General features: G+C 45.3%; 1 protein-coding gene across 6 annotated transcripts in view; it reads left to right on the top strand.

The window, feature by feature from the left end:
- Window positions 1-25,901, top strand: part of KCNT1 (potassium sodium-activated channel subfamily T member 1) — a 191,010-nt gene that overhangs the window by 79,402 nt on the left and 85,707 nt on the right. For 3 of the 6 annotated variants that reach the window (XM_044992817.1, XM_044992815.1, XM_044992814.1), the window contains exon 2: window positions 13,848-13,889. The exons of the other annotated variants lie outside the window; for them this stretch is intronic. In XM_044992817.1, the coding sequence (XP_044848752.1) occupies window positions 13,848-13,889 (42 nt within the window). The remainder of the gene's footprint in view (window positions 1-13,847; window positions 13,890-25,901) is intronic. 6 annotated transcript variants of the gene reach the window in all.

Genomic DNA, 25,901 nt, shown 5'->3' with positions numbered 1-25,901 from the left:
AACTGAGGTACAGAGAGATTCATGTGACTTGCCTGAAGTCGCATGTAATTTGTGGCCAGAACCAGGAATATAGTCCAGGTCTCCAGAGTCACCATTCGGTGGTCACCTGCCCTTTAATGAAGGAGTGTCTTCCTTTAGCCTTTTTAAACAGAAATGTGCCCGTGTGGCTACTACTGATGTCGCACCAGAGGGAGCATAAGTACTCAAGGGGTAGCCGTGTTTTGACCATCATGTCAACTAGCCTTGTTCAGAGCAGACATGGAAGTTAGGACACTGCTGCTGCTCCCATCTTGACTATCACCGCCAACCTGGATGTGATGCATGGGATTTCTTTTCTCCCTGCTGCCTCGATTCCGCCCCAGTGCTGTGGAATCACATTTGTGCTGCTACAGGCAGGGCTCTCCCTGCGTGCAGGGTCTCAGGGCCTGGGCTCCAGCTCAAGCCCGGACATCTACACTGCAGGTTTATAGCCCTGTAGCCCAAGCCCTGTGAGCCTGAGTCGGCTGAGCTGGGCCAGCCATGACCGTGCCAGGAGTCCTGTATCGCTGTGTAGACATGCCCGTCGCCACAGAATAGGGGGCAGAATTACTCCAGCGCACTAGTGATGGTACAAAGCTCCCAGACACTGAGACACTGCTGTGCGGTATGGGCAGAGGTGCAATTACTTTTCTTCGTCCATAAGTGAGGTTTTATTGTTCCCTTTTGTTCTAATAATCACCCAGTGATTGTCTTTCAGCTTATAGTAAATCCCAGGCCTTGCAAATGGCTGCCATTCAGAATGCTGCGGGCAGCATTCTCTCTTTACGAACGGTTTCCTCTCTCTCAGGTCGCCGCCCTGGTGGCTTCATCTACTAAATAGTTCTCATGTCAGCCAGTGGTTCCAAATTAATCTTTTAATGTTTGTCAGCAATGGCTTCAGAAGCGACGATGCCTCCTGCTTACCCCAGGTGGCAGTTAGCTGTCAAGCCTTGGGGCCCTTTCAAGTTGCTTTTCCCTCCGTGTCCTGAAGGGCAGGTTTTGATCTCATGCATTCCAGTCAGATGCAGAGACCTGGGCTTGGCTGACAGGGTGGTGTGGCACCAACGGATTGGCACATCTGTTTTTCTTTCCTCGTAGTGCTGTAAGGCTGCAGTTATGGAAGGGTGGAGGCGGGTTGCACAGAAACCCAGTAAATTAAAACCACATTAATATTCTCCCATGACATCTTGGCAACCCTGAGTTTGAGTGTTTAGGAGCTGCTGATTCTCTCCAGCAATGCTAATTGATTTCAAAGCATATGGTAGAAGAATGCCCAGTGTTACCTCCCGCAAATCTCCAAAGGTGGGCGGTGGCTGATGTAGAATTAACAATTATTCTATATTCTAACAAGAAACAAGGTGGGTGAGGTAATATCTTTTATTGGACCAACTTTGGCTGGTGGGGGAGACAAGCTTTTGAGTTTCACAGAGCTCAGGTCTAATAAAAGATATTACCTCACCCACCTTCTCTCTCTAATAATCTGGGACCAACACAGCTACAACAACACTGCAGACAGCACTCTAATAATGATCATAATGCAGAACATAGCAACTGTGACAATAGCAAGTCGCTGGATACGGTTCCCTCGCCAATGCTACATAATGCTTGCCCTCAAAATCTTTGACAGAGCTGATGAAGTCAAGCCAAAGGAAAAATCCCCTTTGTTTTCACAATGGTTTTCTCTCTGGTGATTCCAAGATGGAACTTAAAATTTGCTTCATGGCTGGATTTTATTTTTATTTTTGTAGCTTGTGAGACTTGCTATTTAGAATTCCACATTTGAATTCTACTCTTTAGGGCATTTATCTGGAGGGCTCGTTTGGGCATGGTCTGGATGTGGCTAATAGTAGTTGTAGGATCCTGTAAACTAAAGAGGGAAAAGACCTCCTGGATCATCTTGCTGAGGGGCTTGAGCAAGTCTCTTGTATCCTCAGTTTCCTCACCTGTAAAACAAGAATTATTCTGCTACACAGGGCCGGCTCCAGGCACCAGCATTCCAAGCAGGTGCTTGGGGCGGCAATCGGCAAGGGGCGGCAGGCCCTGTGTTTCTGCCCCCAAGCACCATGCCGAATTGCCGCCGCAGATGGCAGGGGCAGTCTGTGTGCTGTTAGGGCGGTTCGTGCGTTCCCGTGGTGGCAATTTGGCAGCAGCTTCTATGTTCAGCTGTCCACGGCGGTGCAGCTTCTGTCTTCTGGCTGAAGACAGAAGCTGACGCCAAATTGCCGCCGCCGCAGAAACATGCGTGCCGCCCTAATGGCACACGGACTGCCCCCGTCTGCGGCAGCAATTCGGCGCGCTGCTTGGGGCGGCAAAAACAGTAGAGCCAGCCCTGCTGCTACACCTACCTTTGCAGAGCTGCTGCGAGAATCAGTTGTGATTCGTTTCTGGGACAGCTGCAAAGGAGGAAAAGAGCCTTCCCTGTAGCCCCAAACTGGAAAACTTCAGCTGAAAAATGAAAAAAATGTGAGGGAAGGAGACACTTTTACATCCACATTTTTATTTTGCTGAAAACTTAATTTTCAGATAGTGGAGGAAGTGTTGATGGAAAACTTTCAACCAACCCTAATATTTTCCAGTATTTTTTCCAGTTTAATGTTGACCTATTTTTTAGATGGTGAGGAGCGTCTTGCTTCCGTATTTTTAAACCTACCTGTGGTCTCAGAATTTGCCCCGAGAAAAGTGGCTAAAGCAATCCCAGAGAGAGTTACTTTTCTGTCCATTACACTCAAGTCTCTGTTCAACGGTTCCATCTGGTAAACAAGATGTTCTTTAGTTTCATGGGCTGGTTCCCGTTGGCATTCTGTGAGGCTCATGGAAATGGGCACCTGGCCAAGGCCTTCACATACAAGAAGCTGGAAGTAAAATTAATGAACTGTAATGGATAATTTCTGCCGCTGCCTTCCCCCGCACACACCTCGGTGGCACGTGAGAGGACTTCACAATTCAGCATTCGCTCCCTCAGGTTATTTAAGTGTCAGTTTTTCCTTGCAGTTTGTATAACGATTTCACCCCTGCTAGATTTTTTCTACTTGTTTAATTTTCATCCATCTCCATTTGTCTGGGATTTGGACAGTGCTGGTCAGTGGCTTGAGTTAGGCTTTAATAATGCTGAGAGGAGGGAAGTCATTAAATCAAGATTTGTATTGGAAATAAAGCTGCATAGCAGCTAGATGAATGTGCATATGTGTCAAATCTAGTAGAGAAATCTTGGCAATTGCCATGGCTTATCCTGATATTCTGTTGGATCTGCCTCAGGCCTGGGCATATGGGTTCTCAATTTTTTTCAGTTGTGTTTGGTTTATTATGAGCATTTTTCTCCTTCCTCAGGAAGCTAGGGCTGATATAATCTTCTCATTGCATATTAATCACCCAGGAATATATTTGGAGAAAACTAGATCATCTGTTGTTTTGTCCTCATAAATGTGTCCCTGTGGCATTTAAAAAAATCAGTGGAAAAACAAACACAAATGGAGGGCCTGGAAGAGACCCTCACTGCTAATTTGTATAATAATCTAATTTGCAATGAGGGTGGCTGAGCTTGTTGGATCATTTCACACATGTGTATTGGTCTCTGTTTACAGCTGGGGAAATTCTATGTGCCTTCTCATTAACAAATTATGGTTCTCCTTCGAGTGCTCTAGTAGTTTACTGAAACCCTACACTTATTATCTCTGTGAGTAGTAGCTAAAAAGGCCAAATTTTGATATGAATTAAAGTACTTTTTCTTAGAGCATCAGAACAGCAAGGCTAGTGTTTCAGCTGCGTAGGGCAGGAAAATGGGCATGTCAATGTGAATGTATTTGCCAAAGATGCTGAATTCACAGGCTCAAGGCCTGATGATACATGCGTAAAAACAGCTCAGGCTTTGTTCACGTGTCTCCACTGATGTGCCTCAACCCTGTTGCACAGGAATTACCTCTAGAAACAACAGGGGAATCTGGGTTCCTTCCCTGTCCTCTTGCTCGGAGACTGCCCACAAACGTGCCAATTGAGAGATAAACACCTAGTCCTTTGGAATCAGACAGGTCTTGTTATGTCGGCCAGCAGCCAGTCATCTCCATGAAGACTCCCAGCCATTATTTACTATCCTCCAACTCACTAAAGAAAATGAAAAATTATCTTTAGTCAAGTATGGGGCAATTGGATGCTCTGTCTTTTTTTTTTCTTTTGTTTTTCTTGTACATTGAAATCCATCAGAGGAAATCTTATTAAAATCTCAGTAATGGATCAATACTTCTCTCCTTGGTGAAAAATGTTTCACCTCTGAATAGCTTAGTTTAGTTACTGGGGCTAATCGAGTGACCTTTCCACAGCTGTTTTAAAGCATCTACACTGACAAACTTCAGCGCTGCAGTTCTCCATCAATGCTAGCAATAGTGAAGACAGAGTTTAAGCTTTTACACAGTGGTAACAATGCTTGAGCCCTGCCTATTCTACAACTTCCACCATTGTTACTTATCACCAATGCAGAATTATAGCTACAATGTTTGGTAGTGCAGGTAAGGCTCTGGAGTTAGGAGAGCTGCACCACAGAAAGCCAGAAGATCTGGGACTGATAAAGGAAGCTTTATTCGTCCGGGAAAAAAATCATTGCAACTTCTGTGCAAAGAGGATCAGGATGTCTGGTGCTCTCTGTAACGTCACAAAGACTAATTGACCCAGTGTGTTTGCTTACTACAGGAAGGGAATTTGGGGAGATTAAACTTTCTGCTGACTTCTGTTTCTGATTATACATCATACAAAGACTAAACCGTCCCACAATAAACTAAGCTGTTCCGAGGAGAGGAGAAATTAGGGCCTGATCCCAAGAAGTCCCATTCCCCCTCAACTTCCATTGACTTCAGCATTCAGTAACTCTCTGGACCAGGCCCATAGTTTTGAGCTAGATGAGCTTGAGCTGATTGGTCCCAGGATTGGGAAATCCTGCTCCGTAAAAGCTGTTCAGTCTGACTGACTTCCTGATCGGCATGATTCCAGCTCTGTCCATAAATGCCCTTTACTCAAGGACCCTAGATTTTTTTCTTTGCCAGGTCTTGCGGTCTGGAGTTTCCTATTTACGAATTAATTTGTGTGTATTTTAGTTTGACAGCTCTTTGTCTACCTTGATATATCTTTGGAAATGTGTGTCGCGGGAGAAGTTTTGATTAGCATAGGCTGGTGTGTGCATGGAACTTAATGATGAACGACTTTGTCTCTGCAGTAAATACGAAATTGATGGCAGGACTTAATATACAGCTTCAGGCACTGCAGAACTTCCCCATTCCAATGGTATGTTTAAGCCCTGCTGATTTTGGGTGGCTGCTGCAATGGGCTGGAAATGATGAATGGAATGAGACGTTCGAGCGCTGTACTGTTATCCCAGTGCAGTCAGTGCACCATGAAGGATTGGTAGGCCTGGGGGGATCACGGTTTAATTCTTGGCTAGCACTTACTGCTGCTGCTGCAGTTTTTCAGGAGGCGTTTGCTGGACAGCTACCTGTTGAGCTCCAACCTGGCAGTGGCCTGGAAACAGTGTGAGAAGAGCTGTGCCACGCTGCGGGATTGTGTTACGGGATTTTGCTACCCCGTCTCAGAAGGGACAGAGCCTCTGGTAATACAGCCATCAGCAGTGCCCCTGTGGCTTCCCCTTGACGTTTTGGAATGTGCTTTATTGAAGTCGTAGGGTCATCTGGAAATGGGCTGAAGTGGTGCCCCTCCAGTGCAGGATAGTGCTCCCTTTTCTACCTCCAGCTCCACGTCAAGCATCATTACAATGAACTGTTTTCAATAGCTTTTGATTAAATGTAATCAACTACTTAAATGCTACAGGCATTGTCAGAGACCTATATACAGCAAGTGCCTGTGTTATGCATTTGTATAGCATTTAGCACAGTGGGATTCTGGTCCATGACTGGGGTTTTTAGGTGCTAGCACAACACAACTAATAAAAGACCAGAATAATATTAACCACAGTGACACTAGACCAGGCAGAAAAGCACTAACACACCTGCTTGATGCCCCCAAATTTCCAAAAACCAAGAATCAAACTAGCTTCGGATAGAATTCCTCTCCACTCACTCCCTGCTAACAGCACAGGCGAGGCTGAGAACTTGCTACATGTAATATTAAAATACAAAAGAGTTGTAAAAAGTTTGCAAGTGGGGAGGGGAAGAGTGAGTGCTATGAAGAGAAGTGATATGGAGTGTCAATATTTACCACTGAGTTACCTCTCAAATCCCCCGTTTTTCAGTTCTAGTCACCGTTTGAGCTGCTATCCTGCTGTGAATCACAGAGCTGGGCACTTGCATTACTTTTTAATGTGAAGAAATTGATGGCTGCTGCTGGCGATTCTGGGAATAGGGAAATAAGAGACTGACAAACCATTCCCCTTGATGGCAGAGGGGTTCAAATCCAGTTGCCAATCATAGGCCTGAGATTCCAGAGGCCACTGCCTGTTATTACACTCTGATAGGCCATTGCTGCTTTTTTAGAACAATTGATACAGCAGCATCTGTTGCCTTGACAGTGATTATTACCCACATGATCAACATCACCACTGTTCATACCAGCAATTGTGACTCTCCAGCCACCAGAATTAATAGCTGTCACCATGGCTGGCACACATGGAGAGTCATGAAGGCTAAATTAAACCACAAGGGGCCACTTCTAGCATCCCTAGATTCCATTTAGCCTAAGAAGTTATTATCTTTCCCTTTGACTCACTCTCTTTTTTTAATGCAACGTTCTATTTTTTGTTGTTGAACCTAAACTGTGCCAGGGGGAATGGCTTGTAAAGCACAACTCAGCTACATTAAACCTCCCCCAAGTGGCTTTGTCATGTCTTCTCTTGTTATATTCCTTGATGGGTCTGTCAGGTGTTTGATACGGCTGTTCTGTAGGGGGAATGGAATAAAGAGCGTTTTCCAATATTGATTGTCACACTGAGAATGATGAAAGGGGAACCAGCAGAGAACCGTGCACAGTCCTTGCTTTTGCACAGGCAAGAGATGTCTAAAAAATATCAACGAAACCCCCTCCACAGTCTTATGGATTTTTTTCTTCCTTCAGGAAAAAAACAATTGTCTATTTCTTTTCCTCTCTGAACTGACGGGAGTGTAATTCTGCAAAGAGAATTAATTTTTCCCCTCTAGCCTGAGTCACTGTATTGCAGACACCCAGGCGGTGGTGTTGGGCTTGCAGGAGTTTAGAGCAGTAAAGGAGGGATGAAGTATCAGCGGGGTAGCTGTGTTAGTCTGTATCCACAAAAACAAGGAGGAGTCCGGTGGCACCTTAAAGACTAACAGATTTATTTGGGCTTAAGCTTTCGTGGGTGTCACCTCTCTGAGCCATGGAGGACCATATGGGGGAACCTTGTGCTGTCAGTTTCTCACTGATGTGAGCTCAATCCAAAACCTCCTGGAGTGGCACCATCCGTTGGATCAGTCACAAAGTGACTCTTCTGGAGATGGAAGCTGAGCACCTTCTTGAAAGCAGCAAATAGATAGAAAAATGGACTTTTTGCTAAGCGCTGTATGTTCCAGGGACGCTCCAGTAGCATGGGAGACTGGAGCTTCCCCTTCATCAGAAACTCCAAGCACTGTCTGAACAGCAAACCCTGATGTCTTTTGCATTTCCTCCTCCCAAAGCCACCTCAGTACCTTCTTCCATGATGTCCCTTATGCCCAGAACACCCTCCCCCATCCTACTCACCAGGACACCCACCTCTTCTCATTCAGATCCCATCTAAAAACTCACTCCTGCTGGTCTCCTATCAGCGTGAGTTAATTAACATACACGTGTGCATGTTATACAGTAACTGAGCCATCTAGATGTACTCATAACTGAACTGAGTAACTGTCTAATGTTAGCACTTATAACCCTAGTTCTTTCCCCACAGCCCTTCCTGGTCTTTTGTTTGTCACTTTCACTTGTATGACATGTAATATTATAGTGTATGCTCTTCATAGCAGGGACCTGGCATGCTTCTGAGTGCTGCAATGATCACAACTTGCAGTGAAAGAATGCCAACAGGAGAGTGTACTTGCATTGTGGTGATCAGAAAGTAGAATGGTGCAAATTGACAGGATGTAAAATATAGACAGGAGAAGAAAATGACGTTATCTGCCTTTAATCTCTCTTATTTTCTCCTAAGGGAGGAGGAATGAAAAAGTTCATGACAGCATGGCTAACTGGCTGCTATTTCCCAGATATCTAAAGCATACAGAATCAGGTGATCTGTATAGAGCTCTCTTTAGTCCTAGTGAGATCACTTCATAGGAAAAAAAATCCTTTTTCCCTAGGAGCTGATGTACCCTCACAACATATGACAGAGCAGCTGAGAAACAGAATCAGAGTTAGAGCTGGATAAACTTCATCTCTTCTGGTACAAGTCGTATGACATGAATCCAAATCTCTGGGGGCTTTATTTTAAAACAGCATCTATAGGAAAGTTATAATGACAGTAAAACAATTCCTTAAGACAGATTCGTGGTTCATACAGAGATTTTATTGCACCTAGATCTAGAAACATCCCCTTGTGGTTTAATTTAACCTTAATAAGGTGGTTGCCATGTTAAAAAGGCCATGCGAGGAGTCTGACAGTGGCTGTCAGAGATGCTGGTATTACTGAGCCATATCCTGGACACAAGCAAACAGGAGGTATAGGTCTGACTCTGAATGTATTACCCTGAGATTAAGGTGTGTATTCTAACTCCATCTCATTGCTGTGATTTGTGGGTGCTGTGCCGGAACGAAGTATCAGTACAATTAGATATGCATAAATAGGATGACTTGGCATGTCTCTCAAATTCCTTTTCATGCTGTGCTCGTATGGGACACTTGAATTATTTTGTATCTTCATATAGGGTTACTAATGAGTGTTGACACCAGCTCCGGGCTTTATTCGCTCTCTTGTAAGCGACTATTACTCCCAATAATTACGCGCAGCAGTTTAGCTCGGCTCGGAGCATTCTCATTGTTGAGTTTGAAGGGCCTGGGTTCAAGGGCTCTGTAAGGAACTGAGCTCATTCCCACTGCCAGCTGCTGGGATGCTGCACAGCCTTTGAATGAGGTATTAAAAAGGAGCCCTCTCTGGCTACCATCTAGGAGGAGTCAGGCTAGGATTCCTCCTGAGCCAATTCTCCCTGAATCATGAAGATTCTTATGTCCAAGAGTAAGGGAGAGCCACGGTGTGGAGACGCAGGCTTGGTTCCTAGTCCACAGAGGTCTGGGATGCCACTGTAGCAAGGGTCAGTCTGCAGCCTACTGCTTTGCGTTCTGAACTGATGCCATAGCCATTCCATGGCAGACAAAGCAGTGAGCTTTCACTAAGGTTTTATAGATCCTGGTAATCCGAACATCCCACTGCCTTAGGCACTGGTTAGTCCTCACTTGCGTGCTCCCAAGACTCTAGTGGGTTGCAGTCACATTGGGCTCAGTGGGACATTAGCTGTTTGTGCATAAGATAAAAGGACTCTGGTATTAGATGATGGTAAAGAGTGACCATATGTTGCTGGAGGGAAGTGATGTAGAAAGTTTTCAGAAGTGGAGCAGAGCCCATAAATGGTATATAATCTTGTTGGATGGAATTGTAATCAGGGTCCTGTATTTCTGGGGTGAAGTGGCAAGATTAAGTTGGCAAGAATGGAAGAACGCAAAGATCAGTGAATGGAATATGCAAGTATCTTTTATTAGGCATGATCCATGCATGTTCTTTGCATGTGTGACTCTTTCTCTTTTGCCTTTAGGAGCAGGGTCCTTGGCCTGCTGCACTAAGCCCAATGGGCTGTCTGTTCTTTTGCTGGCAAATAACACACACAATGCTACCTGTAAAATAGTTTTAGTCCTTGTAAAACCTTGTTTGAATCTGTCTAACAGAGAAGTGGCAACCTGGGTCCCGGGCAGGAGAAATGCTGGCCCTTCCTGGCTAACGCACTTAAGTTATAAATAGTTCACATAGGTGGAGTTTTGCAAGGTACTCATCTTACTAAGAGGCTGGATGCCAAAACACAAACAGCTAATTCAGCCATCAGTGACAGTCAAGGTGAGTGAGGTAATAGCTTTTTATTTGACCAACTTCTGTTGCTGAGAGAGACAAGCTTTTGAGCCATGCAGAGCTCTTCTTCAGGTCTGGGACAAGGCTAGAAACTGCTTATCCAGCACTTTGTATATGTGGTCACATCAGAGACGATCTCCAGATAAAATCGTCCGTTGTTCTGTGTAATTTTGCTTGCTTAAGCCTAGGGGAAAAACTTGGAACCAGGCATTGCCAGGAGAAAGAGGAGGTGGTGGGGCCGGGAGGTAATTTCTGTCCAAACCAGCTGTGAGCTAGCGCTGTGTATCGTAAGGAATGCATGAATCAACAGATGGATCATTCAACCAACAATGGCATCTACTGCCTAATGGAGAGCTTGTCTATGCGTACGGCACTGCAGCGCTTAGTGAAGACGCTACCTGCCTTGACGGGACAGCTTCTCCCGTCGGCGTAGTTAATCCACCTCCCCAGGGGACAGTAACTATGTCAGCGAGAGGAGGCCTCCCATCAACATAGCTCCATCTCCAATGAGGGTTAGGCTGGTATAACTGTAGTTCTCATGGGTCTGGATTTTCCACACCCTGGAGCAACATAGTTATTCTGACAGTTATTCTATCAGTGGCCTCTGGTAATACACAAACACTGACGTGCTTACTCCTTTATCCACAAACAATCCTTGTGTATTTTGAGAATTGATCCATGTGTGGTTTGTGCATTTGGCATGAGGACTTGCAATCCTCTGAAGGGCGCTGGTCCATTTAAAATACAGGTTAGAGTCGAATAGAGCGGTGCTGGTGCTCAATGCGCTCTGTTCTACTTACCCAAACGCTACTGCACGTACTACAAAAAGGGAACCCCAGTGTAGTGTCTGGGAATTGCAGGATGTGTCTGGCCCCGTCATGTGAGAGGAAGAGCTGGTTGAAATTGTTTTGAAATTTTTCCTTGTGAAATGTTCATCAAAACAAATTATCAGGTTCTTTACCAGCATACAGGGTGACTGAAATATTTTGAAATGTCAACAGGAATGTTGACTTTTCCTTGGCATTTTCTAGCCAGTTCCAGTGACTCGGCTGGTAGTCCTTACCCAATCAGGGGTCTGTATCCACCGACACTTATCCCAGGGGTCTCAGCTCTGCTTTGCTCACTCAAGACTTTCTTCACTCTCTCTCCCTGGGACTCATCTGGCCCCCATTACTGTGGTACCTGAGCACCTCACAATCTTTAACGGGCTTATGTTCTCAACATCCCTGTGGAGGATTGCTGCTCCCCGTTTTACAGATGGGGAACTGAAGCACAGAGAGACGAAGGGCTTGTCTCTATGAACAGCGTGGGGCAAGTTGGGGTGAAAATCTACCTCACACTAGCCTGCCAAGCTGTGGGGGGACCCCTCACTGTCTGGGGGGACCCCACTGCCACACACACACAGCTCCCTAGTGCCCTTTGAAATGGGGGACGATCCGAGTGCACTAGGGAACAGGCCGTGTGTGGCAGGCTAGTGTGAGGTAGGCTTACACCCCAGCTTGCCACACACTAACTGTACAGACAAGCCCAAAATGCCTTGGCTAGGTTAACGCAGGAAGTCTGAGGCAGAGCAGAGAATTGAACTGGGGTCCCCCAGGCCCAAGTTGGCACCCGGATCAAAGAGACCATCCCCCCTCCTCCCTCACTCGTACCACTCTGCCAGGGACTTCAGTAAGGACTGCAGATCCCGGCCCTTTCACTCACCTCGCTTGGGCTACAGCCATGTGAGATGTGTCTCTTTCAAAGGAAATTAAGCCAGTGAAATTTTACCCTGATCCCACAGTCCTTACTGGAATTAATGATCATTTAGCGGAGTGAATTCCATTCCCTCCCACGCACGCACCTAGGGAATGAAGAGGAAATGTAGAGCAGCTTATGGGGAGATTCATCCCAGCCCTGTTTAACAGCAGGTGAGGGTTTAACATGGGAGAAGTGTTGTGTGGGAACTGGATTATTGGGGGAGTCCCCCAGTTATGCTAATGGAAGCCCATCACGGAGTCTTTCCCGGAGATCTCCTCTTTACTTTTGCACCTTTCCTTGGCACCAGTGTATGCGAAGTTCAGCTAGTGGACTATTTGCATTTGGGCTACTCTCCTTGAGGGAGTTTGTGTTCCCAGGAGCCAGTGATGGAGCAAAAGGCCATAGTGTGAGCTACGCAGGACCATGTCCAAAGGGATCTTGGGAGCTGAATCTTGCCTGGGTTCTGTGGCAAACGAAACTGGGCCCCAACAGCAGCAATCTTAATCTTTGCTATGTAGAGTAAGTCCTCAGCAGCGTAAGATTGTTTGTCAATTTTAATGGTCCTCAGCTTTTCCTGAGAAGAATTAATTAAACGAAACCAGACCAGTTTTTAGGTCCTTGTGGCAACTGATTGATTACGGTGTTTTGCTTCACAAATGCTTTAGGGGACTGGTCCAGTTTCAGCATCCCTGATTGTACCAAGCAGCATCTTGATTGAACTAATGGCTAAGGGATGGCAGCCCAGAAAGTGTGGAGACAACACAATGGTCTGAATGCCCTCTGGAGCCAAATTCAGCTTGGCTTTGGGTTTTTTGAAGGCACTAGGCTGGTGCGGATATAAAGGCTCTGGGGACAACAGCGTCTCCAGGCAAAGAGCCCAGTGCAGGCTGCAGCGTTGTAGCTGTGGTGATCTAGAGAGCCGGCTGCTGGTTTTCTGGCTGAAGAAGCAGTTGTGTGGATCTGCCTACAGATTAAAGATAATGGGGACTCATATTAATGTAGCAGAGCCTTCTGGTCGGTGACTTTTTATAGTGCCCTACAGTGCTGAGGAATAGGAGCTCTTGATGCTGATACACACTAACACAGCTACCACTCTGAAACCTTCCTCACCTGTGTGATCCAAGCCAGAATAATTACCTCATTCCTGCTAGTCCTACATATCCTTATGGGATGATGTCCGCTGAGCCTGGAGATTGCTGTAATAGGTTGAACAAGGCCTTTTCTTGTTGTGACACCTTGGGCAAGTCACAACAAGCTGGATTCTGAACAGAACCAAGATGCTTAGCCATTAGAAAAAGAGAGATGGGTACCTGAAAACTGGCACAGGTAATGCTTAGCACACTTTGGAAATGTACAGTACAGGAGCATTCAAATCCCATGAGGGCTGTTTGGAACTCAATGTTTCCTTTAACTCCTACTCTCTCTTGCGTGTTCCTTGTGTTCTTACCCCATCTCCTCTTTCTGTCATTAGTGCCATTAATATCCCCCTCATTGTTCTTCTTTGTTCTGTTACTTGTCTGTCTTCCTTTTGTCTAATGCACAGCGAATGTAAAATAAAAACAGATGCATTCAGGATCAATCCGGTGTGTAACCCATGAGAAACACCAAAAAGGGCAAAGTTATTCCCAACAGATGTGACACTGTATTAAAATAGTGCAAATATAATTTGCAACAAATATAACATTTTATTTTTTTCATGTGTAGGAATATAGTATAGCTGGGCCTTTAAAAAAAAAAAAAAGTAAACACAGACCCCAAAAATCTTGTTACATAATATTGTTTGATGCCTAACATCCAATACACAGTAAATAGAATGTTGATCAGGATATTAACAGACTCATGGCCAAATTCTACCCCAGATAATTGCATGCAGCTCCATTGATCTTGATAGCATATCTTTGAATTTGGCCCATTATAATGATTGGTTTTGTCTGTTTTATGTTAGTTTCCTTTAACAGGTCTGTACTCCTCAGCCCTGTCCATTCCCCCTGGTAACCCTTATGGTATAGTTGATGTTTGTCTCATTTGTTATGATGCTTTTACTCTGTGTCTGTAGGCCACATGCAGAAGATTTCAGTATGGATTCCTCACTTTCACAGTAAGTTTGCAGCTGCATGAATTGCATGAGTTTCTTGGCCATGCAGGAGCTGTGTTTAAGAAACCTGAGGTTTTAGTCTCCTTTTCATGTGTGCCTTACACTCCCCTTAATATTACTGGGAATTTCACGTGAACGTTGACTGGACACTAAGCCACCCAAAACAGGACTTCTCTTTGCCCTCAACTGCCAATGCTTCACGTTCCCGCACAATGGAACCTGTGCTGTTTCACGTGATGAAACTATACAAATAGAAAAGAAATGGATGATGTGGTTTTCCTTGTGACTCGTGTCTGCACATTCTTTGCTCAGTGTTTATGGCAATAGCTGCTGCATGCAACAGTGGTCAGTTTTCATTTTAGCAGCTTGTAATGGATTATTCTGCTTTTAATAGAGTTGAAAGACTTAATTTATTCCTGATAATTGCCCAGCAACAAAGATATTCAAAACCTCTTGAAGTTAAAGTAGTTCACACAATAGTGGATGATGAGTCTTTGTGCTCCAAGGACATTTGAGTTTCTTCTTGGGGGCAAAAAAGTAACAACCATCCTTGGAACAAATTGGTGATTATCTGTAAGGGAATAGATCCACACTCCGACTTTAATTATAACAATCTGGATTCATCAGCAGTAGCAATTATAGGAGCAGGCTCCCAAGTGTCAATCTGTAATGTTTCAAAATAAATAATCAAAAATCCCACAACATATTATCCACTCATTTCTTTTCTTTCTGCTTTTAAAATTAAGAATAAATTATTCAGCTCCCAAGCAGTAAATAAAATAAAATCAATATTGTGAAACACACTCGCATATTGATATTGCTACTGCTTGCTGATGGGGTGTTGGAATTATTATTAATAATAATAATAAATAATGCAAGATACCACCATGACACCAGTTTAATCATAAATTCATTTTATTAAATCTAAAGGCTGAATGGCCCATAGGCAGCTGCTCCAACTCTGTCTTAAGCACCTAAACAATTATCACACCCATACAATACCATGCATGTATAGGTATTGAGCAGGTACGTTCAACAGAACTAGGCCCAAGGAGCTCATACTCATCTTGGTCTCTCCCAATGGACAGGCAGGCACTAGCAACAAGGGTCCTTTGAGTGTCCACCTTTTTATACCTTATTTATTGGAACCAACGTGGCCGTGGTCACTACTTCTTGAATCCCTTTCTTTGCTAAAATCAGAATCATCCTTGATAACTGGGGCTCTTCTTCAAGGACTTTCCTCCTATTTTATCAGCCAGTATTTCCAATCAGGCAAACCATCTTTCAAGGCCTTTCCACAACGGAGTCATTTGCACTTTACACAGGCTGCAAAGTGTATCTACTTTTTAGTCAAGCTAATTTAACCCTTTAGGTATATTTATCTCATCCTACGTGGGGACTGAATAGGTTTTTTGGTAAAAAGTTGAAACTCTGTTTTCAAGACCGATCCTGTGAAGTAACCATACTTGTCCTGATCTTGGGTTTTATTGCTGTTTTGTAGTGTATGGAAATATTATTTTTCTCCATCTATAGACTAGATTATTATACAGAATCACAGTGTTCCGACCAAATTCCTCTTGTGTTTTGCTCCCCAAAGTACCACCTGCAATAGCAATTGAATACTTCACTTCCTGTCCAGAACTGTTGCTATGTGTTGCATCCCTGCCTGGTGCAGAGAAGTGCTTTAGGACAAACAGCACAATATTGGTGACTGATGTAATTATAACCCCAAGGAAACAAATATTTTGGCATATAAGGGACTTTATTATATATAGAGTGACTTTTTCTAATGGAAGCTGTCTTTGAAATGCTTTGAAAGATGCAGAAATGTGATTGCATTGTATGCAGTTGGTAAAAAAAGGAATATAGCAGAGAGTAAAACAAGGCTGGTGGCAGTTATGACTGTCTAAATGCATTAAATTTTGAAATGGGGGTTAATTTTTTTTCAGACGAGCGTGAGCTGTTTGCGAACCGAGGGCCTCGCAGTAATAGAACTATTTTGCCATTCTCATCATAAAGGAAATTCATCTCCAGTAACTGAAAATGTCAAACACATTGAATGTCATTTACCTTCCTTAAAAGACATTTACTTTGTGAGCCTGCCTACAGCAGCTGCTGTGCTCTCATGACTAAATCCATGCAAGTATTTCATGTGACTGTACCGAGCTTAAAGAAACGCTGAATGCAACACTAGGGCCCAAACCCTGCTGAGTGCTGAAGACTAAGGATGAAACTTACCCGTGGGCAAAAAGTTAGCACGAGGCTCATGGATTGATTAAGTCCTTTGCTGAGTAGCCACAGCTTGCAATGAAGTCAAAATCAGGTCACAAGAATTCGGTGTCACTTCTATGCCACTTTACTGGGCAAGGGTGGGACTGCTGATGTCTGTGGCTCTTTGGCTGAAATTCTTGTAATGAGATCCAGGAACACATCGGACATGCCTGTCTCCAAACTCACGGCTAGGCAGCATTATTAATTGACAGTCTCCCATTGTAAACTCCCTACTCCTTCCATTCCACATGGTACTGATTTCACAGTGTCATTCGTTTTTGGGGTGTGAATGGTTCCTTTATAACTAACTGTTGGTACTGCAGTAGCACATAGGAGCCAGCACCCTATGGTGCTAGGTGCTGTACAAACAGAACAAAAGGATGGTCCCTGCCCCAAGAGCTTGCAGTCTAAGCTTTTATCTTTATTATACAGAAGAAACACTTTAAGAGTAACAAGTTATATCCTCAACAAAGCCTAAATCCAAATCTATAGCTTTTCCTTTACTCTAGGAAACCAGACACGAGTATATGGTCACTTATCAATGTCTGCAGTGGGTATTTCCAAAGGCATCCTGCAATATTAATTACATCCACAGTTTTCAATGGTATTTACAAAAGTTGAAGCATTTCCCATGTCTCGATCAAACTGACATTCTAACATAGAAGCTATTTGCTATTAACGAAGCTTGCACATGCTCAAAAATATTCCAGGAAACTGCGTAGGAGTTCTCTTTGTAAAACGTTCTGTATGGATTTAATTAAATCTCTCTCTCTTGTATGTTGTGCCTTGCTCAGAAGATGCTCAGATACCATGGAGGTGCTTATAAAAACTTAGATAGATGGGCCATCATGCTAGAGCCCAATGAGACCTTGAAGTGAGGTCCCTTCTGCCTTTCCAGGTGGAAATAACTGGTCCCCTCTGAAGGGTTTTTTCCAAGAAGAGTAACCCTGATTTCTGGCAAACATTCTCTTCCTTTACTACGAAGTGTGCAATGGCCAAAGCTATGTGTGAGGAATTCCTGAATGTATAACAACATCTTCATTGTTCTCAGCCAGTGCTCAGCCTATAACTGACTTATTACTTTGTAAATGCTTTGGAATACTGAGCACATGCGAGTCAACATAGAACATCAAAATCTTCTGCTCAGTACCACTGGTTTACATTGATTTGATCATCTAATAGCCTTTGATCTCTTGGTTCACAGAGATTTGCTCTTTCCTCTGAAGTACTGCAGAACTCCCGGGCGTTTGCCAAAACCTAATTATTCATTGTGCTAGATGGCTGGAGCCATCGTTGGATTTAGGGAAAAAAATCTAAAGGGAGTTAGCTGGGAAAATGAAAGGAACACTACTTTCAAACTCTTCAGGCAGAGCTGCACCAAAGCTGTCAGTTATGAGGCTCAGGAGGTTGGGAGTTTAAAGGAGCAATTTCTGCTCCCTGAGCACCCCCTCCAAAAGTCTCTTCCTCCCCTCCCCCCAAAATCCCCCATGTAGAATAATCACTTAACAAAAGGCATTTTTATAGCCTTGTAGCTTTCTTTATAAGATTCTGCCCACAAGCAGCCTAGAGATGCAACAGTACAATGAAGGCTAGTTAATGAATAATGTCAATGTTGTTTCTTTAAACTAACTGGATTTGATATTGGCCAATATGCACCGATCTTTTTGCTTGTGCAGAAGAGGAGCAAATACCAATTGCAACCGATTAGTAGAGGGGGGCACTTCTGCAGACTATAGAATGGAATATATGTGCACGAATAAGATGACCACCCTCTTTCCAAATGCTTTTGTTGCTCTGCGCATACTTCTAACACTTCCCGTAACAGCCGCCAGTGCAGAACGCAGCTACTCCAAGCTGAAGTTAATAAAAACACATCTACACTCCACAATGACACAGGAGAGGCCGGTCAGCCTTGCAACCATCTCAATAGAGCATGAGCTGGCCCAGACTGTGGACCTGCAGGAAGCAGTTCAAATCTTTGCAACCAAGAAGGCACAGAAAGCAGCACTTTGATTATTCAAACAGATTAAAATGCCAGTGTTTACTATGCAGACAAGAAAAGTTACATTTGCTGTTCAGGCGTTTGCAAGTTAAGTGTGACTTAAAATTTTTGAACAAGGCATTTTAAGTTGTTAGTTCTCCTTTATTGGGGTAGGTAGCAGAGCCGTCCCATGAGAGGAGTATAACAGGAAGAAGGCAGAATTGAGACCTTTCAAAGTTTTGGCCCAAGCCAGGGGACATGGGGGCATCATTTGAGCTCCTCGCCTCAGGTGCCAAAATGTTGTGGGCCGGCCCTGGGAGTTAGTGATAGTACTTGTACGGTTGCCATTACTGGAGTGTCTGAGCGCTTCACAACCTTTATTGTGTTTCTCCTCACAAGGCCCTGTGGGATTGGGAAGTGCCGTTAGCCCTATTGTACAGATACAGTGACTTCAGTGGGGCTGTTTGTGTGAGTCAGGACTGCTCATGGGAATTGGTTTACAGGGTCAGGTCCTTGTATTTCTCCTCGATGGCTCCTATGGTCTTCAAGGGGGGCATAGTGAAGGCAGGTAAGGCAGCATTCTGCTGCCTCCAGATACCAAGGCTGATTGTGTTCCTGACACAGGGGAGGGCGTGTGGGCTGCTGAATGGGGTGCAGGGCTGGGCTCAGGAGACCTGGGTTCTGTTCCCCACTTTGCCAGTGATGTGCTATGTGACGGTGAGCAAATCACTCCCTTCTCTGGGACTGTTTCCTCTCCCAGTCCTTGGGAATTCAGGTTTTAAACTCATTGGAGCAGAGGCTGTCTCTGGTTATAGAACTGTACAGCTCCAAGCACAGTGGGACTCTCATCTTGGTTGGGTCCTCTAGGTGCTACCGTAATACACCGAATAAAAACGTACCCTATGTCCCACTGCTCCTATCAGTTTGCCCATTAAATTTTTTTTTCAGTGACACTTTAGTTGAAGCTGTACCATAATGAGCTGATGTAATTTCATTGAAGCACATAGCCTCCTTTATTGCAATAATTGTTCAATTACTGCTTATTTAAAGTGTGGGCAGTCTGCAACAGTGTTTTAAGCTTTGGCAAGCTCCCAGGTTTGAAGGCTTTTTTTTTTCTTTTATGTCTGAAAATGTGGATTTGGAAAGGCTTGTTTAACAAAAGACTCTGAAGGTGGGATTGCGTGGGCTTGTGCGTCTGTCTGTCTTACCCCTTACACTCCGTTCCCTCTGGGTTAATGTCTCTTGTTCTCGATTTCCCAGCTTGTCCTCCTCCTATCGTACATCTTGGCATAAGACTTGGCTTAGTTGGCTATGTTCCTGGCAATCCCCTTGTGGGTTCTGAACGTTTCAGCTTACGTCTTGTGCCTGTCCTCCTGCTTTTTCTCCTGTCTCTGTATGGTCTTTCTCCCTTCTTGTTCTGCTATGGGATGGTGTAATGAAAGTGCCTACAATTGCACTTAGCCAATCTGTGACTGCTAGTAGCCAAGCCAGTGTCTTGGCGTGGTGCTTACATCCCACTACGGCTGTAGTTGATGCTCACTGGCATTTTCCATGGCTGCCTCCACCGAAGCGAACTAATAAATGGGCCTGGAGAAGATCAAGACAAGCTTCTCTACAGAGTGTTAGTAGTGGGACGGGACCTCAGGTGACAGGCTGCCAAGCTGAGGCCTTTCACAAGCATAAAAAACACACGATATTTCTCAGACTGTTTTGTGTTTTCCCTTTTGAATTAGGCTGCCAGTGCTAGGGGAACATACCTGCTTAGGTTGGAAGAATCCGATCCCAGACGGAGTCTCAGACGCCTGAGGTTTCTGTCTTTCTTTGGCCCCCTGTTGTTAAACTGGGATTACGAGGCCACTGCTGAGCAGTGAGAGGATCAGATATAACGTACCAGCTGCTCTATTAGAGTTGGAGCATTCGGATGATGTTGAACTTCGTGGAGGGTTATACTGACACTTGATACAGCCGCTGCTGTTGTAGATGGATGTGCCGGCCATGGCCAGTTCTCTAATGGAGCTCTGTGGGGTAGGTTGAGCTGCCTCTCTTGGGAAATGACACTAGTCTGACCCTCTTTCTGCTCCATCCTCGTTTCCACCTAAAATAATCTGGGTCTACTCATAAAATCACCTTTTAAAAGGCACAAATCCCTTCCTAACCTGGGAATCACTTGCCTGGAAGAGGAATTTCCCCTGGCATTTACAAACCATTATAAACCTTTGCTTGTGAAAGGAAGCCATAGCTGCCACCCATCACATAGCAGACAATAACAGATTAAGCTACACTTGCCAGGTTTTGCAGTATTTACATTTTAGAACTGGATGATTGCTGGTTGGCTTTGACTAACAGTGACCCAAGTCACAGGGTTGCAAGCTGTTGCTTTGCAGCAGGGTGTAGGTAATATCAGGGAGCTGCCCATGCAGCTTTATGCTTGGTGGCCCCATCTCATTTCAAACCAGCTCTGTGTTTTGGTCTGTAGTTGCCAACTTGAGGCTAGGCTTACATTACGTGTGCATAGTGTGCAACAAGTGCATTGCTAAGCCTCAGCGTACACAGCGAGCAGCTCACCTACTGAATGCAAACAGCACAATTATTTTACAGGTAAAACAGAGAAACAAACCTGGTATATATCCAGGGAACAAATTTCAATCATGTGAAGAAACAATAATAAAGCCATTTAAATAATGGTTAAGCTGCAGTGTGCTGGAGCCCTCTTACACCAAGGGAATGGAGAACCTGTCATATGAAAGGAGACTGGGAGAGCTTGGCTTGTTTAGCCTAGCAAATCAAAGGATGAGAGTGGATATGATTGCTCTCTAGTCTCTATACATACATGGAGCGGGGGGAGGAAAGGCTGGGTGGGTGGGGGGAGCTATTGAAGCTAAAGGGGAATGTTAGCACAAGAACAAATGGGATAAACTGGCCATGAGTAAATTTAGACTGGAAATCAGAAGGTTTCTAACCATCAGAGGATTGAGGTTCTGGAATAGGCTCTCAGTAGAAGTGGGGGCAAGAAACCTCACTGGTTTAGGGTGGAGCTTGATGAGTTTCAGAACTGGGTGATATGCCAGGGTTGCCTGTGATAGCAGAGGACTGGACTCAGTGCCCCAGGAGAGCCCTTCCAGTCCTATGTCCCATGTTCCCACACACTCACAAAGGCTCATGCAGCTCTGCTCCCCCTTTCAGGTTGGTGAACTAACAACACAGTTGCCAGATTCATGGTGCTGCTAATACCAGAGGATGACAGTGGTGAGATAATGGGATGATTTGTTGCAGAAAGATGTTGTGTGAGCTGCTAGTTTGTGTTGTGATTAAACAGCCCTGGGTATATGAAGAAGTGTTTAAACTAGAGAGAGGACAATTTCAGTGTTTGCCAAATTAGGAGGGGGAAAAGAGTCTTTTAAAGTACAATAATGATTCTTTGCATTTCCCTCTCAAGAACGGCAGAGAGCTTTACAAGTATTAATTAAGCCTCACAATTCCCAGGGACATAACTTCTCTGTAAAAGGGGGATAAAGTGACTTGTCCAAGGTAACACAGGAAGTTGGTGGCAGAGCCAGATCTCCTGAGTTCCAGTCCGGTGTTTTACACTCAACACCCTCTTTCCTCCTCTGAGAGTATTATAAAAATTGAATTTAGAAAACATCATAAACTAGGGATTTAAATGAATCCCATTGCAGCTCCACTGGTTTTCTAGGAATGAATTCCCCCCCTGTCTTTTTAAAAAGCGACTGGATGGCAGCAGTATCCAAGGCGAGCTGGCATTATATTAACCCCACTCTGTTGATTGGTCAGTAGTTTTTGGAGCCTTCTAGGTTTTCAAAACACCCCCAGCTGTCATTGCAGTAAGGGAATCTGAGGAGGGTTGTGCTGTGCAGATCTGCCAGTCGGTCGTGGTGCAGGGCCTGAGGTGGGACGAGTTTGTAAGCAGATTTTCCAGTCTGAAATATCCATGTAAGTCTCATGGAAATAAAAAATTCTGGATCTCATGTTTTTGCTGGAATCGTGCATCTTCTTCTTAACCCTCTCTTTCCCATCTCACCTGGGGGAGCTCTGCTGTGTAGCTTTATGTGCTGCGTCCTGCTATTGTTTGTGTTGCATATTCATTTGTATTAACTTTTCAGCCCCATTTTTTTCTTAGCCAAGAGGGCTACATTTTGTTTGTTTCACCTTCTCCTAGAGTATCTAGGGATGATACAGTTATAATGCAGCGATATGAAACTGCTGATTTTTCCTAGCTATCCAAACAGCTCCTTTTTAGTTCCTGAGATTGGAGCCGTGCTCATTTTTAGCTTGTGTTCTGTACTTGTTAGGATAAGTAAATGTCTTTGTTGGAAGCTCATCTTCTTGGAACAAATTACCTGTGATCCTAGGTTAGTAAAGTACAAAAACAAAAAAAAGAAAAGAAACCAACCCTGTACTATGAAAATGAAATTGCTCAGGCATTATGAAGTGCATAGTGGCAGTAATTACAGTACTTCCAAGCAATCGGCTTTTAACTAGGCTTGTTTTGATGATTATCAGAGTGGGTGAAAACAAGTCCAGCTAGGATGGATCCAGGCCGGAAAGCCTGGGGAAGATGCTGCAAGATTTCTCCCTGAAATAAAATCTCCATGGGTTCAGTTTCAAACTCTGCTTGGTCAACAAGTGAAAGTGAGTATCCGGGTCTTGAGATGCATCTACATCGAAAAGCCATTGCAGGGGTGGGAAACCCTGTGGGTTTGCGATGGCAAGGGGGACTGTAGGTCTAGTTTGAGGTTCATTAGTAGGTCTGTGTTGTGGGGTGCTTGTCCACATGATGCCCAGCTCAAGTTGATGATGTCAGACCCTGATTTAGTAGGAATTAAATGTGTCATTTAAAAAAAAATCTGTCTACAAGCCTCTGATAAATAATCAGTAAAGATAGATAGAGTCCAAGGGCCAAATGCCACCCTGGTGTAAGTGAGCACAATGCCACTGTACCAGTGGTGTCATGCCCCTGACCCCGGGACTGACTCGCTGCTCCGAGGGTCTGATGTTGTCATATAGGTACCCTAATGTCCCCTCGTTGCTTCCCGGTGCTTTTCTTTATCAGGAGACTCTTTCAAAGCAGTAGCCAGGAGTTTTAAAAATGACAATAGTGATTTTGGGTGTCTCAGGTGTTTGGGGGGGGTTGGTGCAAAGTCCTGTGGGTAGCTCAGTGCAAGGAGGCTTTTTTAATCTTCAGAACACAGCTGCCCTGTTGTCTTTAAATGACTGCGGGACGGTGCGGGGGCACTCGATGGGACTGGTTTGGTGGGGATATTTTACCGATGACTGTGTCTCCTCTCTGCTTAATGTTGCACGTGGGAGGCTCTAAGCAGCGCGTGCCGGATGCCGGCTGGGGTTCGTACAGGAGCTACGGCCCATGTCGAAGCAGCTTCCTAAGACGTGCTTCAGCCTCAATTTGGGTGCCCAGAGAGGGAGGCACCTGCAAAAGCTGGTCCCTTTCACTCTGCTCTGTCTCTTTAACTGAGCCCGAGGGCGTCTGCTGAAAGGAGGGGCAGAGAGCGCGTGAGGGGAAGGCAGCCTAGCAGGGCCTGCCAGTCATGGTGACTTAGACTGAGCTGCCCACAGGACTTTGCACCTTTTCCCTTTTAAAGCTCTTCCCTTGTGGCAGTCGCAGCCCATTCTGGCACTTACGTCGCTGCTAGACGGTCACCCGCCAACTGGCAGCTGCTGGAGGTGACAGGCAGCTTCCCACCTGAACTGGTAGCACCAGACGGCGCATGTATCCGTGTGGTAGCACCGGGTGATTTAACAGAGGGGCCTGGTTTTTTCGCCCTGAGGATAACGTGCTGCTTTATTTGCCATGCTTCCTCCCCTTCAGGAAGGCTGCCCCCGGTTCCCTCCGAATGCATCAATAATACACCCACTCCTGGGCAAGTCCTGTCCAGGGAAGGGGCATGGGGACTTGGAGCGAAACCTTCCTCCTTCCTGCATCTTGGGCTTTGCCTTCTTTCTTTCTGAAAGCTGGCTCCAACGTTTTTCTCAGCCAGAGGTGGCAGTGATGGGGACCCCCCCATGTCATTCTGCCCTGAACTGTATTTGCAGCACAATGCTCCAGTAGTTCTAGATCCCTCCGGTGGGTCTGTAGCTCTGCCTTCCCACCCCCCAAAAGATATCGTTCCTGAATAATCCCCCGACTCCTTGAACAAAGAAGCTGCCGGAGAGCCTTGATCAGGCGCTCCGGCTAACTGCTGACGTGCTCGAAAATGCCTGCTGAATGTGCAGCGCAAACTATGCTCGGTGGTATTTGTGTCTCAAAATTGTGTGAACCCCACAATTGTGTTGTTCCAAATCGGTGCATACCTGGGTCTGGGTCAGCCCGAGCTTGAGGCCTTTGCTGAGGCTGCTGCCCTTCGCATGCTTGAGTGTGTGTAGAGAACCCACGGGAGGCAGGGGTGGCTCCAGGCCCCAGCACGCCAAGCGCGTGCTTGGGGCGGCAAGCAGCGGGGGGCGCTCTGCCGGTCGCCGGGAGGGTGGCAGGCAGGCAGCCTTCGGCGGCATGCCTGCGGAGGGTCCGCTGGTCCCGCGGGACCGGCGACCAGCAGAGCGCCCCCCGCGGCATGCCGCCGTGCTTGGGGCGGCGAAATGTCTAGAGCTGCCCCTGACGGGAGGATTTGTCCGCTGGCTCAGGGAGGAGGGGATCATTTGCCCAAGAGGTAGACCTTTGCCTTTGCAAGGGATTTAAGGGAAGTCCTGTGAAGTCAAGCAGAGGTGACGCCTCTCATTTATTTACCCACCTGAATGCTTACTAAACAGACTCGTCAACTTTGTGCTGAATGTCGCAAGAAGCAACGAGTGGCAGTTTGTGCACCTGTGGACCTCTGGGAGCCACGCTTGGGAGTCTGTTTTCACTGTTTTCTCCTCTATGCTCCATCTCCCTCCTAGCAGGTTTACATCTCCAGGGAGCTGAGTTCCTGCTGCCCACAATGCTCGAGCATTTATGTGGGAGCACCTGCTAATCCACCCATCCCTGGCTGCAGAGTCTAAGGGGGCGCAGACAGTTGGGATGGGCTTTAACTCCATCTCTGCCAGAGCCCATGTGGGGTCCCTTCACCTCATCCTCATCATTTCCCTTCATATATCTGAACACACTTGGTGCTGCCTGATCCCGGAGCCCAGGTTGTGTGGGTTACTGGGATGGCCGTCACCTCCTCTTGCCTAGAAGGGCTGGCGTGCTGAGCTTTCAGCTGCCACCTCCTCCCCTCTCCCATAATTACATCAATAACTTTCTGATGATTACCCCACTTCTAATTCTCTGCTTCTGGTGCAGACATGAAAAGGGAGGAAGGGTCCTGTGAGAATTCTAAACAACTCAGCTGTTGATTGATATGGTTTAATTATGCTATTTATTTTAAAATGGAGAGGCGCTCGAACTGCCAGTGGTGATTTCCAAGGGCACTTGGGGTTTTGGTTCAGGAACTTAGGAGCATTACAGAGCCAGCTGTGAAATTTGGTTCCAGACCCAAAGAATGAGAGTGTGTAGACCCTGAGATTTTGTTTCTGTCTTTCTTTTGTTTTGTTATAAGAAAGAAAGAGAAAGAAAGAAAGAAAGAAAGACAGTCCCTGCTGCAGAGATCTTGCAGTTTTAGCTTGCCTTAAGAGCATTTCTTTGTATGGTTGCAGTTATAACTGATGAATACATACAGTCGTTTGTCACAGAGAGAAATATCTTCTATAATCATTCAGTGCTTTCATCTATCAGTGTTTATATTCATAATTTTAAGTGACTAGTAATGCCA

The sequence above is a fragment of the Mauremys mutica genome, chromosome 18 (genome assembly GCF_020497125.1).
Source record: "Mauremys mutica isolate MM-2020 ecotype Southern chromosome 18, ASM2049712v1, whole genome shotgun sequence".
Taxonomy (NCBI): Eukaryota; Metazoa; Chordata; order Testudines; family Geoemydidae; genus Mauremys; species Mauremys mutica.
This window is presented reverse-complemented; position numbering and strand designations above follow the sequence as displayed.